The sequence below is a fragment of the Lingula anatina genome, chromosome 3 (assembly GCF_051362555.1).
Source record: "Lingula anatina isolate TDL-2025a chromosome 3, LinAna3.0, whole genome shotgun sequence".
In the NCBI taxonomy this organism is placed as follows: Eukaryota; Metazoa; Brachiopoda; class Lingulata; order Lingulida; family Lingulidae; genus Lingula; species Lingula anatina.
Genome location: NC_141769.1, coordinates 28,859,396 through 28,886,068, shown reverse-complemented (window position 1 = coordinate 28,886,068; position 26,673 = coordinate 28,859,396). Strand labels below are relative to the sequence as shown.

At 41.0% G+C, this 26,673-nt stretch overlaps 4 protein-coding genes across 5 annotated transcripts; 3 read left to right on the top strand and 1 right to left on the bottom strand.

Moving 5' to 3' along the window:
- Positions 1-1,039: 1,039 nt before the first annotated feature.
- Positions 1,040-1,999, top strand: LOC106174955 (putative ascorbate peroxidase). The gene has a single exon (XM_013556736.2). The coding sequence runs from the start codon at positions 1,040-1,042 to the stop codon at positions 1,997-1,999; it is 960 nt and encodes a 319-aa protein (XP_013412190.2).
- Positions 2,000-4,460: 2,461 nt separating this feature from the next.
- On the top strand, positions 4,461-5,417 carry LOC106174956 (putative ascorbate peroxidase). The gene has a single exon (XM_013556737.2). It carries the CDS (start codon positions 4,461-4,463, stop codon positions 5,415-5,417), a length of 957 nt encoding a protein of 318 aa, XP_013412191.2.
- A 3,601-nt stretch (positions 5,418-9,018) lies between these two features.
- On the top strand, positions 9,019-26,213 carry LOC106174994 (protein GPR107-like). Of its 2 annotated transcripts, none has more exons than XM_087008176.1 (17): positions 9,019-9,179; positions 17,867-17,989; positions 18,245-18,295; positions 18,956-19,056; positions 19,387-19,540; positions 19,956-20,096; positions 20,292-20,396; positions 20,910-21,043; positions 21,429-21,504; positions 21,856-21,929; positions 22,242-22,359; positions 22,853-22,983; positions 23,116-23,260; positions 23,482-23,529; positions 23,924-24,087; positions 24,425-24,560; positions 24,928-26,213. In XM_087008176.1, the coding sequence occupies exons 1-17, from the start codon at positions 9,078-9,080 to the stop codon at positions 24,931-24,933; spliced, it is 1,809 nt and encodes a 602-aa protein (XP_086864302.1). In that variant the 5' UTR covers positions 9,019-9,077; the 3' UTR covers positions 24,934-26,213. The 2 variants fall into 2 exon arrangements, with proteins under 2 accessions (XP_086864302.1, XP_086864301.1); XM_087008175.1 differs by having other exon boundaries at positions 24,425-24,578.
- Positions 14,778-16,193, bottom strand: LOC106175329 (uncharacterized). The gene has a single exon (XM_013557270.2). The coding sequence runs from the start codon at positions 16,191-16,193 to the stop codon at positions 14,778-14,780; it is 1,416 nt and encodes a 471-aa protein (XP_013412724.2).
- Positions 26,214-26,673: the final 460 nt, after the last annotated feature.

Sequence of the window (26,673 nt, the reverse complement as noted above, 5' to 3'; positions counted from 1 at the left end):
GCAAAACATTGAAGATTAATTAAGGTATTTTTAAATCTATAAAACATGTGATTTATAAATATCCATGATAAAAGACAATATTGTCGCGATGTTTCATTTTTTGAAGCCTGCCATTGTTTGTGGTTCCATTAAAACCGAACCTTAATAGATGCTATGCGTCCAACATGAAGGTGTTGTTGACATGGACAAAAAAATTTTATAATGACATAAATGTTAGTTGAACTGTCCCAGGCTAGTTCTCTGCCTGTTTTTAACTAACATAGTGTGGGTCAGTACTTAGTGCAGGTGTACCTTCAGAAGATATCAAACTTTCAGGAGTAAATCTGTATGGAAGACTAGCCCCTTTAACTGATTCTACGCCCTCAATAAATATTTAACATTGCAATGGCGGAGGGGGGTGCAGTGGGCACATGCACCTCTTTTAGATTCTTGGTTGCCTTCATTTAAGAAGGTATCAAAATACCCCTTCCTCATTTTTTTCACTGCACGGACAAGACCAAACAAGTGACTATTCTAGTGCTCTGGAACTAATAATACACTGTTTCATATTCACCTTGCTTTGATCCGCATTTTTTATCCATGTCCCCCCCCCCCCCCCCCAACTAAATCTCTTGAGTCATAATGCGTGAAGGAACATGATTCCTCATACAAACCCTAAGAAAGAACATTAATTTGGAAATTTCAAATAAAATATCTAATGTAAACATATTAACACACCGATGACAATAATGGCATATCTTGTTTTTGACCACCTGTCATAGCGGTCAGTGGCTTCGCCCATAAAACTATTACACTTTTGCCCTTACGACCCGATACAAATGGACGTCACAGTGTGGGTGCGGGTACAATTCCGGGAGCAATCACCACCTGTACCCCCAGCTACCGTAATTGTTTTTCCAATTATAGCCGAGACAAGATATATATAAAGGGTGGACAACTAAATAAACAAGACAATTGTGCTCTGAGGTCCACAAGTAAATTTAGGATTTTTTGAAAGCAACGGAGACAAGTGAGTTTGAACAAAATTAAAGCTGCCATCATGATGCGCTACCTGCTGTGTGCGCTTAGCGCCGTTGCTGCCGTACAATCCCTAACAACATCGCAAATGGAAAACATTAAGGCCCTGCTCGCTAATCTCATTCACACTGCTAACGCCGACAACGAGAGGCCACTGGTTGCCGCTACCGTGCGCCTAGCGTTTCACGATTGCGTTGGGGGATGCGACGGCTGCGTTGACTTTTCGCATGCAGATAACGCCGGACTTCAGACAGTAGTAGGCTTATTAGATGCAATGTATGACGATACTTCCAACGGTATCAGCGCCCTGATCTCCCGTGCGGACTTCTACGCTCTGGCAGGTATAGTGGGCGTGGAGGTGGGGGCTTCCTTACAGCTGCGATGTGGCCGAAACTGTGTCAATCCAACCCCCAGCGTCACTTTCCGCTACGGCAGGACAGACTGTGACCCAGCTACAGTCGCCGGTAGGAGCTTTCCTTCAGGTATCGCCAACCTCACAAAGACGCTGGAATTCTTTGCCAATGAATTTAGTTTCACGTCTCGAGAAACGGTGGCTCTTCTAGGCGCCCACACCCTTGGGGAAGCTCACCGAGAAAACTCTGGATTCCGGGGCAGGTGGGTTCCTAGGAAAGACTCCTTTGATAACGACTACTTCGTTAAGCTGGCTGACGGGGGTGGTGTTAGCTGGAGTCAGACGAGTTTGCAAAGAGGAACCCTTTACCAATGGAACGGAGACGACGCAAGTGGACGCGGGCACATGATGTTGAACAGCGACATGGTTCTTTACAGGGATATCAGCCCAAATGCCACTACCGGCCAAACCCTGACTTGCCCTACGAACGTGGCCCTGTGCCCCTATGCCGCCACCAAGGACATTGTGGAGGAGTTTGCAGCCGATAACGCCGGGTGGATGGCGGAGTTTTCCGATGTGTTCGAGAAGATGATCGAACACGGGAGTACAAACCTGCAGCTCCCAGCATAGGGGCTAAAATTTTGTTGTTTAAAAGATATTTTACTTTTCAAATACAAAAATTACCCGCCAACAGAAACTGGCCTATATCTGTTAATTGAAAAATTACATGAATGGTTATGAATAGATGTTCATAATTACATGTTTATAATGGACGAAACATGACGACGAGGATTATGATCTGTTCGCTACGGTTCTTGATACATGTATACAATTAATAAATGATTTTCATAGTCTGATAGCTATTCACCAAAATTAACACGACCTTATGATCATTTACATATTTACATAAAGTTTTATTTATTCAGTTTTTATATTAATCTTTTCAACTACATAAATCGGTGGTAGTGTTTTATTTTTTTTCGGGGGGAGGATTACGCTTCTATTATGATTAACTTTACTATATGTTTATTGTTGTTACAATATACATTCCTCTTACAGAGAAAAGTTAATGTCTGTTTTATTGTAAAAAATTCACACTTTATGTTTGAAAGTAATAGCTGTATGGATCACATTAACTGAAAGGTGAAATTAAATAACTATATTTATAACAATAAACGATTTGTTTTCTTTCATTTGAAATGAGAGTTTAATTGATTAAAAATCACAGACATAGATGCTGGATGGAAGAGATGAAGGGAGTTTAGGACCATTTCAATAAGAATAAAGCATTTTCTTTTATTCAATCAACAGCTAATATTACCTCCAATATTCCGCGCCGATGTCTCTCAGAGCATCTTCATCAGGGAATTAAGTATCCATGTGGATAATCTCTATCCAGGAGATAAACCCCGCCCCCTCTAACTGTCTTCAGAAAGGCGGGTATAACATAAAACAGCTGATGAAATTCTCCTCTGACGTTTTAACAAGGTTTTCAGAAAAAAAATCGAGATGCATTATTACGTACCTGGACAATAAGACGCCAAGGGTGGGAGGGAGTGTTTTAGAAAAGAACTTCAGACTGAATTTAGTCTTCGCCTTCATTCCAAAAATTTAGCCTGTTCTATTCATTAGAAAAACGCATGGGCAATGAGTAATATATAACTATAGATCCAAAACATGTTATAAAACTTGTCTAATATGCCACTGAATTGGGCTACTTCTCATTCTTCTTTGGTTAAAGTAACCTTAAATTTTGGTGTTAAACATTCGACCAATTTTCAGACAAAAAATTTATTGTGAAGCGGACCCAAGGGTTCACGTCCTCAAGAAAAGAATAAAAAATTGAGACGTTGGCGTAATGTGAAGTGCACATACTTTGGTTTCCTTCATGAAGGATATATCTACCAAAATAAATACTGAAGTAACTGGTGCTGTACATCATTCACCATCTCCTGCCTTTTTTTTCTTTGAAAAAGGTTTAATGCCCTCATTTAAAGGTACACTCCTTGGGTTTGAACCCCTCCAAATGTTTATTTTTGCCATCCACAGCTTCTTATAAAATCTAACATACACCTTAAAAACAATTGAACCTCCTAAATTATTTTTTTCTGGAACGTATCTGATGTTGATGCTTCCATCAAAGCTGAGGAAGATGGCCGCTGATTATAAGACAAGTCATTTTAAACTAAATAAAATTTCAAAAAAATAAATCAAAGGTCGAATTCAAATGCAAAGAGGAATAGATAAATGGTTTGTGAGTGCGAGAAAATTGCTTATTCCCTGGGAAAATCCATTTTGGTGGGTAAATCCCATGAAGTTGCCTATTAAAAGTGCCTTCATGTGAAATTTTATAAGTCTATAACTTAAGATAGACAGCATTTTGTGAAACAAGTCCAAGTAGGGGCTAATGAAACACCTTTATTGACCCGTTTTGAGCGTGTCCACCGCTTAAGTCCAGGATTCTATAACGAGTGAGTTCAATCTAATACCTGCCTTCTATATTTAAATTAAAACAATACGAGTCTCACCCTACCACCACACACACACACACACGCACGCACACACACACACACACACACACACACACATTCACACACACGTGCCAAGCCAATTCGCTCACGAAGCTGACATTTATCGTCTTGTCAATTACACTTGATGTAGGCTTATTACTGGTCATAAGGTATATGTACTTGATGAAAATTATCAGTAGTCCCAAACGTATTGTTGGGGAACTGATAATTTTCATCATAAATATGGCCCAGTATTGGTAAGTACCAGAATGTCGTAATCGACAAGGTGGACATTAGTTTCGCAAGGAATCGGAGTTTTGTCTGAAATGGAGGGTTTTCATCAATTGCGTCTGCTCAAAGACAAAACGTCTTTAGAACCCCTGTCTAATTATATAGGTGATCACAGGTGTTAAACACCTACATTCTCCTCACCTGACAGTTAAGATGACACCTCAGACGTTTTTGTTTTTTTTTTTACATGTTATATTTCTGACAAGATATATAAAGGGTGGGCAACCAAATAACCAAGAAGGTATTTTTCTAATCAACAGGGACAAGTGATTTTCAACAAAACAACCACCATGATACGTTATTTGCTGTGTGTGCTCGCGGCTTCTGCCGTGCAATCCCTAACAACGACAGACGTGGAAAACCTTAAGGATTTGCTCACTATTCTTGTTAACACTCAAGACAGCGACGGCGAGAGGCCACTGGTTGCCGCTAACGTGCGCCTAGCTTTTCACGATTGCGTTGGGGGATGCGACGGCTGCGTTGACTTTTCGAATGCAGATAACGCCGGACTTCAGACAGTAGTCGGCTTATTAGATGCACTGTATGGCGATACATCCAACGGTATCAGCGCCCTGATCTCCCGTGCGGACTTCTACGCTCTGGCAGGTATAGTGGGCGTGGAGGTAGGGGCGTCTTTACAGAGGCGATGTGGCAGAAACTGTGTCAATCCAACCCCTAGCGTCACTTTCCGCTACGGCAGGACAGACTGTGACCCAGCAACAGTCGCCACGAGGAGCTTTCCCTCCGGTATCGCCAACCTGACAAAGACGCTGCAGTTCTTCGCCAATGAATTTAGTTTCACGTCTCGAGAAACGGTGGCTCTTCTAGGCGCCCACACCCTTGGGGAAGCTCACCGAGAAAACTCTGGATTCCGGGGCAGGTGGGTTCCTAGGAAAGATTCCTTTGATAACGACTACTTCGTTAAGCTGGCTGACGGGGGTGGTGTTAGCTGGAGTCAGACGAGTTTGCAAAGAGGAACCCTTTTCCAATGGGACGGAGACGACGCAAGTGGACGCGGGCACATGATGTTGAACAGCGACATGGTTCTGTACAGGGATATCAGCCCAAATGCCACTACCGGCCAAACCCTGACTTGCCCTACGAACGCGGCCCTGTGCCCCTATGCCGCCACCAAGGACATTGTGGAGGAGTTCGCAGCCGATAACGCGGGGTGGATGGCGGAGTTTTCCGTCGTGTTCGAGAAGATGATCGAACACGGGGGTACAAACTTGCAACTCCCAGCATAGGGGTTATATATGGCGTTAGCCCTACCCACGCCACATATACTAAATTATATTGCTGCTGAAAAGATATTTTATTTATTGAAAAACTAGAAGGTTGGTTATCAATGCACAAAACATGACGTGGTGGATTCATCTGTTAGCTACGATAATTTAACATTAGAATGCTATAGGGCCTATTTTAAAGTTATTTTCATCGTTCGATTGCTAATCACCAAAATTAACTCCATAAAGTTTTATTTATTTGGTTTATGTACTGATCTTATCAAGTAGATTGATCAATTTTATTTTTTTGTTTACGCTTCTTTTATCACCAACTTTATGTAGTGTCATTGTTACTATACATGTATACATCCCTCTTGAAAACAAATGTTAGCATCTGGTATATTGTAAAATATAGTTCATGTTTCGAAATAAAAACTAACTGTATGGGTAACATTAACTGAAAAGTAAAATTAAATAAATATATACAGTGTATGAAATTCAAGGAAATTACTAGCCAGACCGCCGGGCAGGTAACTCTGAAAAGTTACCAGCCCGGCCATGTAGTTACCTGCCCTAGTTATGATAACCCCTAGAGTTAAGAGAGGTATGCTGAGGGGGTCTAGAGTGCATTCTTGGGAGAGTAATTTGGAAATGAAAGGGCAATATCATGCCTTATGCATGGAAATTTAGAAATTGGTTGGAATTTCTACTGAATGATACCTTGTCAGTGTTGGATTTAGAGGGGGGTCAGGGGGGTCCTGACGCCCCACTTTCAATTTCTGTAAAAAAAACCTCACCTCCTGAAATAATTAAGACTTTCACTAGTTGAATCATAGTTCTAAACCATACCAAATGGCACCATTCACCATCTAAAATACCAAAAATTTTCAGGGCCCTTTAGCGGGCGGGGGAGGGCGGGGGTAGTCAATTCAGTTTATGTCCCCCTTTTGTTTCTCATTTCTTCTTCAATAATTTATTCATAACTTTTATTCCGATTTCGTGATATCATTTGATCATAATTTTTGCTTTTCTGTATAGCAACAAGTATGACCAAACATATATATTGTTGTCAAATAAATTGATCTCTGTGCTAACAATAAAGAAGAAAGAATTCAGCACGTATAGGGTCCCTTTGAATATCGCTTTTAAGCTTTTAAAAGCGGTCGGGAACGGTCCTGCACGCTAATGGCCCATAGACAGTCCTGCAGGGCCACGTATCTTGAAAGCATTGCTTATTGAGAATAGCTATATATATCATATAGAGGCTACAATATATTATATGGGGCGAGTATGGGCGAGTTATTGGATCGAGATGCTTGCGCTTGGTCGCAATGCGTGATACTTTGGAGTTAGGCCTACGGTTTTACAAAAAATGTTGCCGCTCGACTAATTGCAAATCGAAGTCACCTTTCCATGAGTCCCAATTTGTTCTCTTTCGTTTGGTTCTGTCGTAATCTTTGTTATTTTTATTTCTTTCCTCAATTGTTTTTCTTTTGTGAACTTCTCTATCGGACTTGATAGAATCTTTTCATTTTTGACAGCCCAAGATGAAAGCACATGGGAAAAAAACTACATCTGACGCACGGCGTAAACTCGTACGTTCACTCACAATTTTGGGATTCAAATTTTTTGTAAAATTTTCCTTTAATTTGCCTCTGTTGCCTTGATTACTGTTGATTATAAGCACTTCATGTACCTATAAGTCTATTTAATCAATATCATAATTTTTTATACCTTCACATTTTTATTACTCTCAACCTACAAATTGCTACTCGCGGTATCTCCTCTACACAAAACAATGACGTAACATTATCTGCTGTGCACTGAAGCTGGTTAAGAACAATGTACCTCGTTTCAAATTGTTTTTCAACTTCATATCACACAGACGGAACTTCGAAAACGAGGCCACTGAGAGGGAGACTGTTGGTTACATTTCGATAAGAGCGTTCGATTGCAAGCTTAATTCTTTGCTTCTATGAAAGTGGGTGAAAACATTGAGTTTATCTGATATTTTGCTGAAATCGCTTGTGAACATAGACAAAATAAAAGTGGAAATAGGCTGTAAAAATAGCCAGCCCGCCGGGCGGGTAATTTGCAAATCTTACCCGCCCGGCCTGAAAGTTACCAGCCTCGGGCTGGCGGGCAGGCGGCCATTTCATACACTGATATATATAGTCCTATATAGAAATAAACCAGTTGTTTCCTTTCTCTTAAAATAAAATTTTCACTGATTTAAAATTCGAGACAAAGATCCTGGATGGAAGAGTAGAAGGGCTTTTAAGACCGTTTAAACAAGGTTTTAACCAGGTTTTTATAAAGAAATTCGAGATGCTTTATTATGATCTTGGACAATAAATGACTAAGGGCAGTGACCAAGGTGTGTGTGTGTGTGTGTCCTTGGGGGGGGGGGGGGGGTGAGGTCACAAAATTTTAGATCGAAGTTAGTCCTTACTTTTATAACAAACATTTGATCCATTTTGATCCGGAAAAAATGTGCATGAAAGATTGTAGATCTAAAACATGCTATATAATTCTTCTCATTCATCTCTTGTCAAAGTAGACTTAAATTGGTGAAGCAGGCACCATGAAGGCGTTATTTTCTTAGAACGAGTGTCATTGGGATTGAGCTCTAAAATGATATAAGTTAAAGCAGGGAATAATATCGGATATAATTCCCTGGTTAAAGCTAAGCTAAACGCCCCTCACCCTAAATAAAACACACACGCACGCACGCACACACACACACACACCAGCATGGGTCAAGCCATGTCGCTCACGAAACTATCGATTACCGTCTAATAAATTATACTTGATGGAGGTTAATTGCTGGACATAAGGAACATGCTGGTCTACCGGTGTTCATTGGATTCTTCAATGACCAAAATAACGAGCTATCAACAATGACCCTCATGCTAATTATTGATAAACGGTTGGTGCACGTGCTGACCGAGAAGCAAACAATAACAATTTGCATGATACAAACATATGTGCTTATTTCACTGATTGAAGGTGACCACGGACCAATGTTAACATCAAGCTTTTCCTTTTCCATTCATTTGAGCCATTGCATGCATGTACGTGTTTCTTTTCCTTTTTTTTTTCAGATCAGATAAAAGTTGCATTGGACTATCACTGTAATCGTTTATTACAAAAGAGTTTGATTCACCGAAAGAAAAGGGGAATATACAAACGAATTAGAATTTTACAAAAGATTTTGTTAATTTTTTTCTTATTTAGATAAAATCATTTTCATAAATAGGCCTTCTTTTCCCGGTTAATACCGGCTCCCAGCAACCTTACTATAGGCCTATACGTGCTTGCTGATAGCTTTAACATTTGCCTCACTTTTTTTGTCTTCGTAACTTTTTTGTCCTGGTAACCGCGCGGTAGGCCTACTTGGCATGTTTTTTGTAAGACCGAAAACTGCAGCAAGCTTAACTTATGAAACGCAGCAATTATTTTTCAGTTTATATAGCCTTACTCTGCTTCATATAGGCCTACCGCCAGTCGACGAGTAAGGCCTTACACTGAGAAAAGCCAATAGATATCTACTTCCTTGGCCAAAGCAATCACCGCATCAATCGCAATCATAGGGCTTAGCCGCGTGCTTATTCATTGAACATCACGAAGAAGTATGCTTATCAAAGCTTCACGCGCGTCGCTCTCTACTACATTTCAAAGATGGCCGATCAAAGGCTGACAAAATATATTTTGCGGATAATTTTTCTTGGTCTTGTCATATTTGACGAAAGTAGGTGCAGGAATCACACACTGACGATAAAGGTAAATGATTTATTTGTGTGATATGAATTTAAACGTATAGTTTAACACTGCAGATAGAAGAACGATTCAGACTAATTCAACTAATTCAACCTCCAGCTGCTTCCGCGTAGAGCATAGTGACAAACGTGTTGCGCTGCTGCCACTGTTTTCTACAGAAACAGTACACCCTGTCATCACCCCTAGCTGACTGGGCTATGTCACTGGGGCTGTCTCTGATCTTCTGCAGCCAGCGGGGAAGAACTCGGTCACGACATGGTTTAAGGCGGTCGTGATTTGTAACAAACACTGAATTACGTACCTTTATGCGGAAAACCGCTCCAGAAAGCTTTCCAACAATAATCCCGGGGCCTCTCCATTGAGGAGATAGCTTTTTACACTTGCCTTTTAATACAGCAGTGTCCAGGATGTACACAGGGTCCCCCACCTGATACGCGCGTTCCAGCAGACGCAGATCATGGTCCCTTTTCATGCGGTTAGAAGTGGCCTTCATGACCATCCGAGCTGTCTCATGTGCTCTCTGGAGAGTGGACTCCAATTCATTCACATATGCCTCAGGTGATTGTGGTTGGCTCGCCTTCAGGGGGAACATTAGACTTGCAGGCGTGTTAACCTCCCTACCCAGCATCATCATGTTGGCAGAGAACCCAGTCATACGATTAACAGATGATCGCAGGGCACCAGCAATCTGTTGCAGATGTACGTCCCACTGCTTCTGGGATTTGCCAACAAAACACCGTACAGCATCCATGAGGGTGCGGTTGTAGCGCTCTACCTGCCCATTCGCTGACAGCCTGTAAGGGGTAGTCCGGGTCTTGTGAATTTCAAGGACTTTGCACAGTTCAGCGAACAACCTAGACTCGAAGTTTCTCCCCTGGTCTGTGAGGATCTCCATGGGGGTTCCAAACCGAGAGAAGAAATGGTTCACTGCTGCTTGTGCAGTTTCTTGTGCTGATTGTGATGGGACGGGAATGCACTCCACCCATTTTGTGAACTGATCCACAATCATCAACACATATTCATTCCCCTGAGCTGTCTTTGGCAGGGGGGCCAGGAAGTCTAGGTGGACCCGCTCCATGGGGGCTCCTGCCTGAAATTCTGTCAGAGCACATTTGCCTTGTCGTGTTGTCTTTTTGTTCTGGTTACACAGAGGACAACCGACCACATACCTGGACACATCACGACTGAGGCCATACCAGAAGAACTTCTCTTTAACTCATTCCGTGGTACGGGCCACCCCTTGGTGTCCAGCAGAGGGCAAGTCATGGTGTAAGGCTATCGCTTGCTCTGTCATGCTCTTTGGAAGCACCAAGAATTTATCTTCTGAGTTAGGGTCTGTGCGATACAGCACCCCATCTATTTGGACCAATAATTCCTTATTCAGCCAGTAGTGCTTAGCAGCGGGTCTAGCTCTAAACAAAGCTGAGGAATCTGGTACAGACCCATCCTCTAACCATTGCAGCACAAAGGTGAGGTCCGTGTCTTTGGACTGGGCCGCCTTTAAATCCTCAACGCTGTACCCCCAACTCGTACGGAGTTGTCCATTTTCAGCAGATGAGGGTATTGGACCCGACCCACCCTGATTACCACTATAACTAGAGCTCCGGGTGCCTACCATGTTTACACTAGGAGTATCCTCGCTAGTTTCATGACCCCAGGGAATGATATCCAATGCATCGATCAATTTCCCCACACACTCTGAACCATCTACAGGTAGCACCTCACCAAAAAGCTGGGTCTCATCCACATAGGTGGATAACTCCTCACTTCCTTCCTCTTCCCCATGGACGTTACCCAGAGGTCCCTGACAGACCTCTCTAACAGCCCTGACCTTCCCGTCGTGATCAGTGAAGGAACCCTTGACTGTGAACCCATGTTCCCCAAGGGAACAACCTCGTCCACCTCCTGGAAGAATGAGTGCCAACTCTCGTGGGCCTTGGTGCAGTACTTGCACCCTCCACATGGCAACTCTTCTGGCCTTACACCAGCATGGAGACCAGAGCATGCCTGTCCCCCAAGGGGGGTTATCGACAATGCAGTGTCCCCATCTGTGTCCCCAGACGTAACCACTGGCAACTCTTCCAGTCGTGCTCCCGCTCGGTCAGCTGAGCATGTCTGCTCCCCGCAGGGCATTCTCGACAATGCGTCAGCATTACAGTGCTCACGACCCGCACGGTACTGCAGTACCATATTGTACTGAGATAGCTCCTCCAGCCATCTCGCCAGTTGCCCCTGTGGCTCACAGAAGTGCAACAACCACCTCAGACTAGAATGATCTGATCTTACTATAAAAGGTTTGCCCAGCAAATTATGGCGGAATTGTCTGGTGAATCTGACTACCGCCAGGAGCTCCCTGCGTGTCACGCAGTATCTTTTCTGCTCCTTCGTGAGGGCGTAGCTTCCATAAGCTACCACTCGCTCTTTGCCACCCTGTACCTGGATCAACTCTGCCCCAATAGCGTGATCCGAGGCATCAGTATCCAGGATGAACTGATCTTCCAGGTTAGGCAACGCCAGAACTGGGGACTCAGTCAGAGCTTTCTTAAGGGGTCTAGGATATTAAAAATACGTCTAAAACTCGATTTTTAGTTTTTTATACGTTAGAAATAATCAATTTTGTATCTAATACTCAATTAAGTTATATTTGTGAAACACGGACTAAAAATATACATTTGGACGAGTTTTTCTACCTGTCCTGACTGGTACGGGTGGCAGGCTTTAGGCTCCGCCTCCGTTGTCAAGCACCGTTACTATGGGGGGCGGGGCAAGAATGGTTGTCTAACTTCTTAAGCTGTTACGCGTGCCCTGGCAGCTCATAAGTCTTACGTCAGCTAAGCAGAACACAGTTATATAAACAGTCATGGGAAGAAAGAAAGTCGTGAGAAAACGGATGAGCGAGGAAAACAAGAGAATTTTGAAAGAGAGTGTACGATATATTAAATTTTCTACTATAGAGTCTAAATCACGTCTAGGTAAAGACTCGAGATCACACTTGAACTGCTGAGTATTCGTACAACGTCTGGGGTTGTCAGAAAAAAATCGTTAGGCAATCATTTTATGCACAATAAAGATTGTAATAGCAAGCAAGTTTTTAAGTAATATTGCCACCCAAAACATTTTCAAATTCGCATATTACGGTCTTGGCACTCTGTGGCATCATGGCATATGCGTACCCACATTCGGCCATTTCTCGGAGTAAATCTTGCTTTGCTTTCTCAATTTTCGTGTCTTGGTGTGTAGAGCGGCGTCCACGCACGACGGGTGGCAAATTTCCTCTGCTGGCACACCAAGTAATCCTCTTTTTGTTTGTAAGCGCTTCCTTAGACACTTCCTAGGCAGTGCACAGACTCCTACTGCGTCAGGCACAATTATGATTAATTACGTCAGTGAAACGAGAGAAGGTAGACCTACTTAGCTGTCAATCATTTCTCAGGGAAGAGCGGCTTTCGTGGTACGAATAAGTTTGCGTACAAAAGTAAGATTTTCTGGCATCTAGATAGAAACAAACAACCCAATTTTAACACGTAATGGTGTATAGACCTTCCCGATCAACAAGATGATAACAGGTAAGGTGGAGGTGCAATTATTTTGCTTAAATAGCCCAATTACCTGAGCAAAATGGTTTAGGAGCGATTTCTCAGCTTTGAAGATTGATAACATAGTCTAAACTTCAATACCCATATCTCATTCTGTAACTGTCAGATTGACATGAAATTTGATGTGTCTCTGTTTCAGTATAATATCTAGTCGACTGAGTCTTGGTTTTTGGATTGACCTTTTATTTTTGAAGTTATTAATACTGAAATTGGAAGGTCCATATATATTTCGTAAAATTCACGTTTTATCAAAATAAAATCAAAAGCAAAAATAAAAAGAGAAAATCCTGACAGAGATCACTGGAGTTTGTGCTAACTTTTAGATAGCTATTTCAATCGTATTAATAGGCACACGTGGGAGTTGGCCAATCACGCACGACCGCAATATCATTCTCAGACATGGACAAGCTGTCCGAGCTCACTCGTCTGCCGAGGAACTCTACTTCCTTCTGGAAGAAGACACACTTCTTTGGTTTCAGTTTCAGCCTGTACTGGCGAAACCGGGCCAAAGCGTCCCTGAGATTGGACATGTGATCCTCAAAACTCCTCCCCAACACGAGGATGTCGTCTAGGAAGGCAAGAACTGTTTTCCATTTCAACCCCCGGAGGACCAAATTAATAGCTCTAGCGAATGTCGCGGGAGCCCCGCATAGGCCGAAACCCATACGCACATGTTCAAAAAGACCATATCGCGTTATGAACGCAGTCTTTTTGCGATCCTCCTCCCGGATCTTTAACTGAAAATAGGCGGAATTGGCATCTAACTTTGAAAACCAGACACTACCTGCCAGCGTGTCTAGGCAGTCATCGACCAGAGGTAGGGGGTATACATCCTTAACAGTCACCTCATTGAGCGCTCTATAGTCAATGCAATAACGCACTGAACCGTCGCGTTTTCTAATCAGCACGGGTGCCGATGCCCAGTCAGAGGTCGACTCTTGTATTACCCCCGCCTTTAGCATCTTTTTCAGATGCCCCTCTTCCTCCTCGGCAAAACACGCAGGCGTCCTGCGCATTCGCTGTTTGACTGGCCGAGCGTCCCCCGTGTCAATACGGTGCTCGATCTCGGTAAAATTACCAAAGTCAAACTCGTCTTTTGCAAAGACGTCTTGGAAGTCGACTAGAATTTGAGCCAACTGTTGGCACTGTGGCTCGCTTAAATGCGTACATGAGCTCTCATACAGCGACTAGAGGTGCTCTGGAATCACCAGGCACTCATCACAGTCACTGGAGACCTCCACTTGACAAACAGCGGCACTGACTTCGTTGCACTCCTCAGCGTCCTCAAGAACGCTTTCAACTGTGACCGCCCTCCCTATTTCACACCCCTTACGAAGGAGGCGAAACCTGTCCGAGGGGTTGATCACGCAGACAACGGGGTCGGAGAATTCACTGCGGAGAACGCTCGGCACAAGGAATTTATCCTGTGCCAGAGGCTCAATTACGTAATCTCTCATTTCCTTGTCCATAGTGCATGAGATCTATACCGCTGAATGGGGCGGAATGACGCGCCGCTGGGCGACTTTCACCCGAGCCACGTGGACCCCCTCATCAGAGTCCACGTCCAGCATTATCCGCATCCCATCAAAATATAACATACCCTTACTCATGTCGAGTACCGCTTGACCTAAGTCCCGCAGCATGTCGAATCCTAAGAGCATATCGTGTTCTATGGGAGCGACGTACGCATTTTCGCTATACCATTTATGACCGATCCTTAGCTTAACGGGACCGGCGATGAATGCCGACATTGCCATTTCACGTCCGGCTGTAAGCAGATTAACGTCTCTGACCCGCCTCGGTTTTCTACTGAGAGCGCGATACACATTATCGGAAATAATGGTGACCTGAGCGGCTGTATCTACCACCGCTCGAACAGAGACGTTACCGACCTGGACTGGCACCGCGTACTGCGACGCTGATCGTACCTGGCATACAATTATACTGCCCCGTTCATGCCCATTACCTAAGGTCCCAGCCAACTGCGGGCTCGGGGAGCGACCTCCTACTTCCCCGACCCGTTCTTGTTTAACGCCTTCTTTGGGCAGTTGTTTCTAAAATGGCCAACTTCGCCGCAGTTATAACAAGCCATCGACCTATTTTTGGCCTGATACCGACGGCCGTTGCCCGACTGGAGAGACTTCGTCAGTCGCTCCTCCAACTCTTTCAGAGCTTTAGTAAAATCCACCGATGTCGGGGCGCTAGCGCTTGGCGCTGCAGCCGCACATACTCGAGGATCCTGTTCATCATTTCTGACGGGGAGGCGCTTTTTATCCCTCTTTTCTCCGAAAGCCGCGTGCACCTGTTGAAATTTGCGCACTAATCGTATTGCGTCTTGAATAGACGCCGGCTCGCGGAGGCACACCTCTTGACCTGCTTCTCTATCCCAGAGGCCCTGGCAAAAATTGTACACGTTTTGCCGGGAGACGAACTCATCCGGCAACCGCGTAAACGCCTTGCAGCCCAGGGTAATAACCCTGTCTGCCCACTCCTCCAGGGACTCCCCGGCTAACTGTGACGCCTGCTGAAATCGCGTCTGGGTCGACACCGGGGCATCGACATCCCCGAACCGCTCCTTCATCCTCCGAAGCAGGGCCAGGTACGAAACCACACCCTGAGTGTGGATTAGCCGAAAGAAGTCAAGGGCTTTGCCATTGAGGCACCATATCAGCCCATCCAACCGCTCCTCCTCAGTCCAGTCATGAGACTGGACGAAACGCGTAAACTTTAGTTCGAACGATTCCCAGTTCGAACTCCCGTCGTAGTTAAGTGATTTAGGCAGTGACCGTAGGGGGTCACGCGCCCTGCCCGTCTTAGGTGTTACCACCGGACTGTCTGGACCCCTGGGGCCTTCTGAGCTACATAACTCCGACGATACGCTCTCAGGTGGGCTAAAAATAGGCTGCGATGTTTTTCGCCCCTGATCTGGCCGTCCCACGGTAAACGCCGCCGGGGTCAGCAACAACGGCTTCGGGGCCGGTGCACCTCCGGCAGGCACCACCGGGGGCGCCAACGACGTAGCAACTATTGGTTTAGCTGTTGCAACATTGGGTTGTAAAAGGGGCGCCCAGTCGCTACTGCTCCGCGGTGGAGAAACCTCTGTTTTGATGCCAGACGCGGGGCCTGCATCGTCGCCCTCCGCGTCCTGAAAGCTGGAGTTAGGAGCAAAATCAATCCCCTCCAGCTCGACTGCCGTGAACGTGCGACGGCACAAAGTTTCCAACACGGAGCGCGTGATGTTCCCCGCATTCTCTCGCACTGCCACGAGGGCTCTCGCCAGCCTCGCCCCAACTCCGGGAATCGCTGCGAGCTCCTCCTCGCTCGCGAAATTCACCTGCACAGCCGACACGGCAGGCAGGGAGAACGACGGGCCGGACACGCGCGTCTCACCGAACTCACTCCTTTCCCCCTGATCCCACATGATATAGAAATGAAAAATAATAACTACACACACAGATAAAAGTATTGTATAATACTTTATTATGAAGAATAACTCATAAAAACACCCACACAGATTAAAATATTGTATTTTATTAAAATGTGCGGAAATAAAACCAGCTGGAAAAGAAAATAAACAATGCAGACGTACAAAACACCAAAATAATACACAAAAAGACAGAAAGAGATTTAATTAAGTTATTTATAGAAAGAAAGATAAAAGTTGGGATCGATACGTGCGTTAGTGTGTACTTTAGCAGACGAATTTCGAGCTCCGCTAAAAACGCTATTATTATGGCAATAACTGCGTGCGAGCTCAAGAAATTACACCAAAAGTTGCCTTAGGTTGTTACCAGCACCGCTGCCACCAATATTGTGCCGATGTGCAACTTAAACACACGATCGGGGAAGATATGCTTACCTAAAGGTTTTCTCTACTGCTACAGTGTGACGCTGACGTCGAGAGAGGGGGCGCTCGCTGCGCATGGGCCGACCCCACTACCGGTTCCGGGGTCGGCGCCACTACATATGAGTCATTTTGTTATGATCAGTTCAAGAGAAAAAGAAAAAAAGTACATAAACTCTTGAGAAGAAAAGGAATTAAGAATTATTTGACAGCTTGCAATTATAATACTTATTAATTCAGTTTTCAACATGGGCATATATCTGTATTTCCTCTTTCGTTTAACAAAGTTTTCAGGTTAAAGTTTTACAGTTAATCAATTTTAACGCTCTTGAATTTTCATTGATTGCACCTAATTTGTTGTAAATATAGCCTTTACCTGTAGAACTGGTTGATACAATTGAGCAAAGTAAATGAAGCGAGTCAGTTTTCTGTTAGAATGTTGGTACTTTTGTAGTATACCCCTCCCCCCCCCCCCCCCCACCCTGTAACTTTCTGTAACTTTCACTTTTCAAACAGTTTTTTACATTTTCTTGTTCATCTGTGTCAAAGCTGTTAAAATAAAATGCTTTTATAATTACCTGTGGTATTTTTATTAGTTTTAATCACGTTTAATCCAGTCCAGTGAAATACTATGTGAAAATCTACAATGCACTCGCAGTCAATAGCTTGCCGCGTTTTCGTTGGCTAACTCTAAGGTAATTTTATGTGAACATAAGGTTGATACATTGTATACTTCGACTTCTTCTGTGAAATTTATTGCTATACTTGTTCACATAAAATTAACTTAGTTAATGACTGCGGGTGAATTGTAGATTCTCACTTTGTATTTCAATGGGCTGTATTAAACGTAATTAAAACTAATAAAAAGACCACAGGTAACTACAAAAGCATTATATTTCAACAGCTTTGACATTGCTGAACAAGAAAATGTAAAAAACTGTTTGAAAAGTGAAAGTTACAGAAATTTTACAGGGTGGGGGGGGGGGGGGGGTATACTACAATAGTACCAGAATGTTCTCTATCAGAGGGGGTCTCTGAAAGTCATCACAATAAAAACTTTGATATCAATTAATTGAGCCATTTGAAAAAAAAAGAAAGAAAACAAATTTTAAAACAAGTGAAATTTCCTCTTACCAAAGTGTAAAATTGAATTCTCCTTTTTTACTCAAACTTAATATTTAATACCCCAACTGCCACATGTGTTGCCCAGTTACCTGTGGTATTTTGCTGTAAATAAACTGTTGTTTCAGAATGACAAGAGAGCTCAGTTTGTGTCCAGCACTTTTGAGTTCCTGCAAGGTGGCTACCTCGACGTCAACATGACCACCTTCACCTACAGGATGGACAGCTCCTTGAAGCTGCAGGAAGGAACAGTAAGAACTAGCGTTGTTTCCTAAATCATAGGACTGATAGAATATCATGTAATATTTTTTGCTGTTGTAGGTGTCTTACATACTTGATATGTGGAACAATTTTCAAAGAAAAAAGCTTAAAATTTTTTTCCTACGTAATTTTGAAATCAAATAAATACATTCTGTGTTCTTGAGTAATTTATCATAGTTATTGATTAAGTTGACCTGGATACCCAAAAAAATGCCATGAACACTCAAACTTACTTTGTATTTCAGTTTGGCTTTATCCTGGATAAAAGTAGCAGCAGTGGTATCTCCAGTTACTGGGTAAGTTAACACATATATTAGGGCATTCCCAGAGATTAAGATCGGTCTTACTAGATCGACATAACTCCCTGGGGGTTAACGCTAAATTGCAGTCAGCCGACCGCGCATGGAAGTTAATTACCCCCCTACAGCTTGTAGTAGGCAGGATGGACATTTAAGCTGGATTATCTGACAGTAATCTAGAGAGACTCCACATGGGGATAGATTGATCTAAAATCTATGGGAATGCACCCTATAGGGCACTCTGTGGTATTTCTTGCATGACAGATGGAATCTTTTTAATGGCATTTTATGGGGAAACCCTGATACATACATCTATAATTGAAATTTGGCAGGGGCATTGTATATATCAGCTCATGAGGCTGTCATTTACGGGTGTTTTAAAAAACTTGTGGTTATCACAAATGGGGACGTGCTTAAATGATAACAATACTTACACTGAAATATCAGTGGAACAGTTTAGATTTTCTTTTTTTTTTCAATATGAAAATGTCATTAGCTATACATCAAACCTCCTAAATTTCCAATTGACTATATTCATAAGTATAAGCAAGTATAATGTTCAAAATCAAAGTCCAATTTATTAATAATACTGTAAATATAGGAAAATTTATATGCCTTCTCTGTTTGTGATAAAATGATAATAATTCATGTTTTCAGGAAAAACAAGAGCAAACAGCTTGTATACTAATGGATAGCACAGATAAAGAGGACAAGAATGTGGCCGTCACCTTCTTCAAATTTGACTTGGATAACAGAAGGTTGGTTTCAGTTTTTAAACTTTGAATATAAAGCCAGGCAAAGTTGATTTAAGTTGATTAAGGAGTGGTAACTCTAGACAAGTTTGGTAGACTTAACTTATTTGGTAGACCTAACTTATTTTGTTTTAGTAGTAAGCACATGGTTTTAAAGGAGCATAGCAGGTACATTGTACTGTCAGTCTTTTCATTTCAGTCACAAGTGATAATTAACAGTCCTGGAGGCTTGGAATCAGGATTCCCCTTTTCCACTTCTAGGTAGAATTAAAATAAATGGGCATGTTAGAGCCATTTTATTAGATAAGTTTTATAAAATTTTTATTTCATTTTCAGAATCACCATACAAAGAGTTGGTACGGATGTACAGAAGTTGAACATCAAGGTGACTTCTCCAGGGGCATCCTCCTCTCCAGGGGGGTCCTCCCCAGGGGAGTCTTCCCCAGGGGTGACTACACCCACAGGTTCTCACAGCAGAAAAAGAAGAAAGGTAGAAGCACAATTAAGGAACGACAAAGTTCCCTGACAGAGTTGGTAATGACACCAAGACAGTTACTGGAACAACAAAACATGCTCTTGTTAAATCCACCCCAACTACCAAGAAAGTATTGATAACCCCAAGTCCCTCACCCACCACAACCCCTGCTCCCACTCAAAGCAAGGCAGTAGCATCTAGCCTAAGTATCTTCACCAAGTATAATGTTCAAGATTATAGTCCAAATTCAGTCCTGTAACTCTTGGAGTTATAATATCAGTGACTGTTATATAATATATAATAATTATCAAAATGCACTTCAAGTTTCATTTTTGTGTAATTTCACTAATGAAATACATTGCTTCATTTCCACTACCAAGAATATTTTCTTCATGGATGGATGCTAACTGTATTAATATCAAACTTTCAGGCAGCCACTGAAGCTCCCAGTGTAACAGAAGCCAGCAATGACACAAGTGAGAGCACTGCTGAGACAGCAGCTAAACTGATCAACTCAATACCTTTGAATGAAATAGAGAATGAGAAAGGAGAAATGATTTGGCAGGCTTCTGTAAGTATTGCATTTTTAAAAGAATTTATCTTCTACTTATAAATAATTTTTTTTTTGGCAATACATAGTTTTGTGAATAACATGGGTGGAAAATAATAAGTCTGATGAAACTGAGAATTGTATTTCAAGACAAAGACATATATTTCGTTATATTTGAGAATTCATTTTACCACATTTTGTTCATATTTATTCCAGTTCCGTGTTGAAATCCATAACCCTGAAGAAGAGGGACCGTATAACTTGTACTTCCACAGCTGTCCTAACACTAATGATGAAGACAAAGCTGCGATCAATTTGACGGTTAGTTAGATGAATAAAATGCCATATGGAGCACAATACACTTTTTATAAATCACTGAAAAAACAATGGTGAAAATTTCCAAAAATTTAAGAAGCTTGAATTACATACCCTGAGCTTCATATATGATGCGTTCCATCTTCTATGTTTTTCAACCTCCACATGCCCCCCTTTATCAGACTTTCATCAGTGTGTGTCACTGAATTTTACCACGCAGGTCACATTTGGACAGCTATTTATGAGGTTTTACAGTTGGAAATGTGCCACTTGGTTACACAGAAAGGCATGTGTTGTAGTAAATAGACCCATCCAACATTTGATAGTGAGGCAAATTACATTCAATCACCACCAAAATTTGGATTTGACAAGAGGGGATTCATGAAAAAAATTTAATGTAAGGACTGGAACCGAGGATCAGCTTTCTTAAGGGTGCCCCAATCTGTGACCCCCTCCCTGCAGCCATTAGATGTATTAAAATCTAATTAGTTAAAACTAAAACTAGCTATTCTTTTTCAGCTTCATATTGTGGAGAGGAACCCGGATAGTTTCCTGTCAGTTGGGAATGTGCCACTTCCTACTCTCTACTTCTCATTCTGTGTGTTGTACCTATTGACCAGCTTTGTGTGGCTCTACATGCTCAGGAAGTCCAAGTAAGTAGAACACGGGCTTTTATCAAGGATTCTGCATTTTATGTAGAATATGACAACACAACTTCATGTAGCTTGCTCTCTGTTTCTGAAGATTATTTTCCTTACTACAATCATCCCTTTATGATTTGTTATACCAAGATATTATATTTATTTTACTAATTTTTCTTCATATATGTCTGTTATATTGATTTGTTTCTATAATAAATTTCAGTATTCAATATTTGATTTATATGTATGCTGGTGATGAACAATACATATTTTTTATACTAATTTGTTTTATTCCCTTTTATGTCAATTTATCTATTGCTGGTAAGACAAGTGTTTGTATTGAATGTTTGAGTTATATTTGTTAATTATTAAAAAGATGCACTGCTTTGTTTTGCAGGAGTGAAGTGTACAAGATCCATTACCTGATGTTTGCCATCATGACTGTCAAATCTGTCTCTTTCCTGTTCCATGCTGTAGGTAGACATGAGTGGACGGTATCTTTGTCTTTATCAGAAACTGTAACTGTGTCATTTATAAAGGAACACAATATGATGCATATATATATGTTTAATATAAATTAGCCCCAGAAAATAAGTTACTTTCTTATAGGTCAGAGTGTCTGAATGCTATTGCAGTTCATCTTTTAAGATATTCTCTGTAGAAATTTATGTGAAATGACCAAAAGAATCAGTGTAATTTTATATCCAGTCATATAAGGCCATCAGATTGGCAATAAGTAATTGACATGAAATGCATACCATTGCAAATGACTCACTTATATTCATGTTTTTTTATTTTGTACTGATTAAACACTATTCTTTCAGATTAACTACCATTTTATTGGTAAACTTGGTTACCACGAAGAGGCTTGGGCTGTATTGTACTACATCACACACCTGTAAGTAACATTGAACTTGTACATACAGGAACTCTGTACGATTGTTTTACACTCAGCACCACTAGGCACTAGCCCAAGACAATTGCCTAGCCAAAGAGACACTGAGCTAGTAAAAAAGTTAATATAATTATAGATACTACCAGCAATTAAACTTTTAGACCCTGATTGCCCAAAAGGCAAGTAGCATCACTCTTATGTATCACAGACTGGTATTACAAAATAATTTTTTTTAATAAAAATGTAATAGAGATTACAGGAACATTTATATATTATTTTTTGTAAACAATCTACCAGTATTTGTTTTCTTTTCAGATTGAAAGGTGTCTTTCTGTTCACTGTGATTGCTCTGATAGGCGCAGGCTGGGATTTTGTCAAACATATGTTGTCAGACAGAGACAAAAAAATTATTCTGGTGGCAATTTCTTTACAGGTGAGCAAATTTTTAATTACTTGTTACATAGTCTTACTTTTATACTCTGCTTGTGATACTCTGCTTGTGGTTTGCATAATGATAGGAGAGGATTAAGTCTACAACCTGCAGGGGTTTTCCAAGGGTCCTTAACAATTTTTAGTGCTGTTTTCAATGTCACCAATATCAAACCCCAAACTCTGGTGGACTCTTAATTTACATTTCAGAAATCTATTTTTTTTCTTTAACTGATAGGATGTATATCTTATTCTTTAGAGCTTCACACACAAAAAAATGAAAGAAACAAATATGAGCAGGGGGTACTGATTATGTCACGAGAAAAAGATGATAAATCCAATGGTATAGGCTATCTAATAAGAAAATTCTGATTTCCAAGACAAAAAAAATTCCCTCCTACTGTCTCTTTAACTATGCTCAGTATTGTACAGTCATCATTTTCCATAAATGAAGTCATGCTTTTTACTATATGGAGATATACTGGTCTGTGTTTCAGGTTTTGACTAATGTGGCACAGATTATATTAGAAGAAACTGAGGAGGGCTCTCAAGTGTACTCTTATTGGAATAAGATACTCATCATAGGGGACTTACTGTGTTGTGGAGCCATACTTTTCCCTGTAGTATGGTAAGTTGATCTCTCTCTCTCTCTCTCTCTCTCCATGTTTTGTAATACAATACAATTTTTAAAATCACACATGATATGGATCACATGGTCTCTGTGTGCACCTTTTAAAAGACGCTCACATTTCATTTCTAGGTCAATTCGTCATCTGCATGATGCCTCACAGACTGATAGAAAAGCAGTCACGAATATTTGTCATCTGTATGATGCCTCACAGACTGATGGAAAAGCAGCCACGAATTTAAATAAACTTAAATTATTTAGGCATTTTTACATTATTGTGAGTATACCCATCCAGGATTAGCTAGTTGACAATTTACTGTAATTTAGTCAGGTATTCAACCGTGAAAAGCTCTTCCCATGCAAGTTATATTTAGAGAAATTAGAGGTTGAAAATTTTACGTTTGGTTTTTACATATTATTACTGATGTTACAACTATTTATATTTAAATATTTATATTTAATTTTTATGCTGATTTATCACTTAATTCTACCTTTCAGGTTGTCTGTTATATTTATTCCACCAGGATAGTTGCATATCTATTAAAGGTAAGAGTTCACTTCTTCAGGTAGCTGTTATTTGGTTAAAAGTTAGAAATAGTATGATTTTACATATATGGCAGTCTTTGGAATTTTAAGGCAAATTGTTTTATGAAAATGGGTATAAAAAGGAGTTTTACCCAGTGGGAGGTTCTCATCTCTAAACAGTAACACTCTGAACTTTGGGGTCTGGTGGACTTGTACTTTGCTGGTTACTTTCAAATTATTATGACATTTCAAGTTATTATAAATGCCCGATATGTAGACTGTTTTACTTTTGCCAACAATACATATCTGTTGATTTTCACAATTATGGCAGTGGTTGTATTTTTAGTCATGAGTTGGTGTCAGAAAGAAATTTTCCATGGTGATTGATTTTAATATGTTTCCTCTCTGTTTTAAGATCTTAGTACCATTCCATTACTCATGGTTCTCAGAGTTGTTCATTGAGTTGGCCACATTCATCTTCTTTGTGATCACTGGCTACAAGTTCCAGCCAGCTGATAACAACCCATACCTACAAGTGCCAACAGAGGAGGACGAGGAACAGCTGGAGATGGAGGAAGTGTGAGTATGGAGCTCTTAGAGGGAGTGGGGGTGGGGGGGTTAGTTTGGGTGGTTGGGGGAAGGTAAGTGTACTTGCAAGTGGGTGGTATTCTTAATTTGTATAAGGCCAAATGAAGAGTTACTTCTGATGAGGAGCACCATGAGTTTATGTTTAATGGAAAGATGTCTGTGGAAACGATAAAATTTGGGATGATTTTTTCTTTTTTTTTTTTTTAAATTTCAAATTACATATACTTTCTACAGTTGAAATATATAGTTTTAAGGAAGTAAGAGTTGAGCCCTTTTTTCTTTTTTTACATCACAGAGTGCTCTGAATAAGACAGTGCCTCTTTTTCAGTCTGACCCACACTGGAATGTACGACACTCTTACCAAGGTCAACATAAAACACTCCGACAGAGAAGAGCACGAGGTCACACAAGACAGGCCCCAACCCAAGCAGAGAGAGGCCAGACTAGTAAAGGCAATCAGCATGGTATATCCAGCAGTTTTAGTCAGTATTCCCCAGTGTTGACAGAGAATTGGATGCTAGACTGAGATGATATGTATTGTGTTGAAAAGTAAAAGTAAAAATTGTGTGCAGCAGCACCATCCCTGTCAGGCTGGATGATGTGTTAACTTAACACTTGATGTATACTTGATTGGAAGAATTGAGGGAATGGTAAAAGCCCAGTATATAAGGCGTTGTAAAAGATGGGTTTATCAGTCTTTATGGAAACATGTCAGTCAGTTAATCTTTATAGTACTTTTATATATAAGAAAATTGTATTTAATTTAATTTAATACAATTTAATTTAATTAAATTTAATAGATGTCTTTTTTTTTTATTATTTATTTTTTAGGGATGAAAGTCTGCTAACAATAAGAAAGAATGTTCAGAATTAAGTGGAAGCAATGTTCTCAAGTTTGACAGTGGAAATCATGTCCCATATTTTACCCAGCAGGTGACAGAGAATCTGTGGCGGAACTCATACCTATTTATTCCTTAGTGTTATTGTGGCAGGCTTAGGAGGGAATGGCAATATATATATATATATATATATATATATATATAACTGACTGAGGGCTTGCTGTGTTTAAATGTGATACTTGTAGTAGTACATGAAATATTAGACATAAAAGGAATTGTTTGTTTTTGAGTATATTTGAAGGTACACATAAATCATAGTTGTTTGTCATGGTTCTTTCTTGATACCCAGAGCTGTTGGAATCATTGTATGTAAAAATGTAAAAATCTTGTATGGCATAACAGGAGACATTTTAACATAATCAGAAGCAACTGATATATCAGATTTTAATTTCTCTCAGAAAATAAACAAGCTTGTTTTGTTTTACGTAAAAGTAACGCATTTTACATGGTTTCTTTCGGAGTCCCAGCAAAGCCATGCCATTAGTCTGTGTAAATGAATTTGTACTTGAAAGGTTCAGGCAGAGTTATTCCCATACCACAAGTTTTACCCACTCTATTTGTTTCTCTTTGAAATAGCAAAACTATATTGAAACGGTGTCTTTGTTCATGTTACTCTATCCTGAGAGTCAGAATTAACTAGAAACTCACGTCTGTCATCTCCACGCCTGTCTCTGTGTGTCTAGATACAGTACCTTGCTAAATTCAGGGTATATCAATAGTTTGAGAATACCTTTGCAGCATCTCTAAGACCCCATTCCCATAGATTTTAGATCGATCTATCTCTGTGGGGAGTCTCACTAGATTACTGTCAGCTTAGCCGGCTTAAGCGTCTGTCCCGCCTTCTGAAAGCTGTAAGGGGTTAATTAACTATGGTGCAAGCTCGGCTGACTGCAATTTAGCGTGAACCCCGAAGGAGTTAGGTAGATCTAAATCTAAATCTCTGGATCGATCTAAATCTCTGGGAATGTACCCTAAGATACCAGCCCATGCTTCCTGCCACCCTGTTAGTCATCAACATATTTGAAATGAATGGCATATGTTTGTTGGATAAAGAGAAGGGGGTGGTCTACGCTATGTGTTGAGATCAAGTTCCCCTGCCTGTTGCCCATCTATTGTTTTGTTTATTTATTTATATATTTTGTGTCCCACCAAGGTGTTTGCAGAATGTACAGATTGTTCTTAGATAAATATGGTAAAATAAACTATAACCGATTGAAAGCTTTTATTTTGGTTGGTCAGATGTTTACGCTGGTCATCAAGCCATTTGGTCAGACATTGTCGTTACTGTGAAAAGAGTTGATGGGGGTGGGGGGGGGGGGTGGAGGGATGAGTGGTGCACTCTCAAGTAATAAGAATGCATTTTCAACCATGAGACTTATTATATTCTAAAGGAGTGTAGACAGTATATGCTCATTTTTGAAGTTTTTAAGAAATGTTTGCAAGCAAATAATGTCAGATTTTTCTTCCCTGGTCCATCACAGATAGTATTGGGGTACACACATGAACTGGTCTGCTACAACTGCATGTTCATTGTTGACAAATATTAGAATTCTTAGTTCTCTCAACCTCAACAGAAACAAACACTTTGAAGTTTGAAATATTATTTAATTACATACATTATCTGCACCTTAAACATTCTGTACAATTTCAATCATAATATAAGATTTTCTTAACAGAA

Coding starts and splice junctions, on each gene's coding strand:
- LOC106174994 (XM_087008175.1), top strand. CDS start 9,078: ATGGCCGATCAAAGGCTGACAAAATATATTTTGCGGATAATTTTTCTT. Junction 21,930..22,241: donor TTGTACTACATCACACACCT/GTAAGTAACATT, acceptor TTTTCTTTTCAG/ATTGAAAGGTGTCTTTCTGT. Junction 23,261..23,481: donor TTAGGCATTTTTACATTATT/GTGAGTATACCC, acceptor TCTACCTTTCAG/GTTGTCTGTTATATTTATTC.
- LOC106175329 (XM_013557270.2), bottom strand. CDS start 16,193: ATGTGGGATCAGGGGGAAAGGAGTGAGTTCGGTGAGACGCGCGTGTCC.
- LOC106174956 (XM_013556737.2), top strand. CDS start 4,461: ATGATACGTTATTTGCTGTGTGTGCTCGCGGCTTCTGCCGTGCAATCC.
- LOC106174955 (XM_013556736.2), top strand. CDS start 1,040: ATGATGCGCTACCTGCTGTGTGCGCTTAGCGCCGTTGCTGCCGTACAA.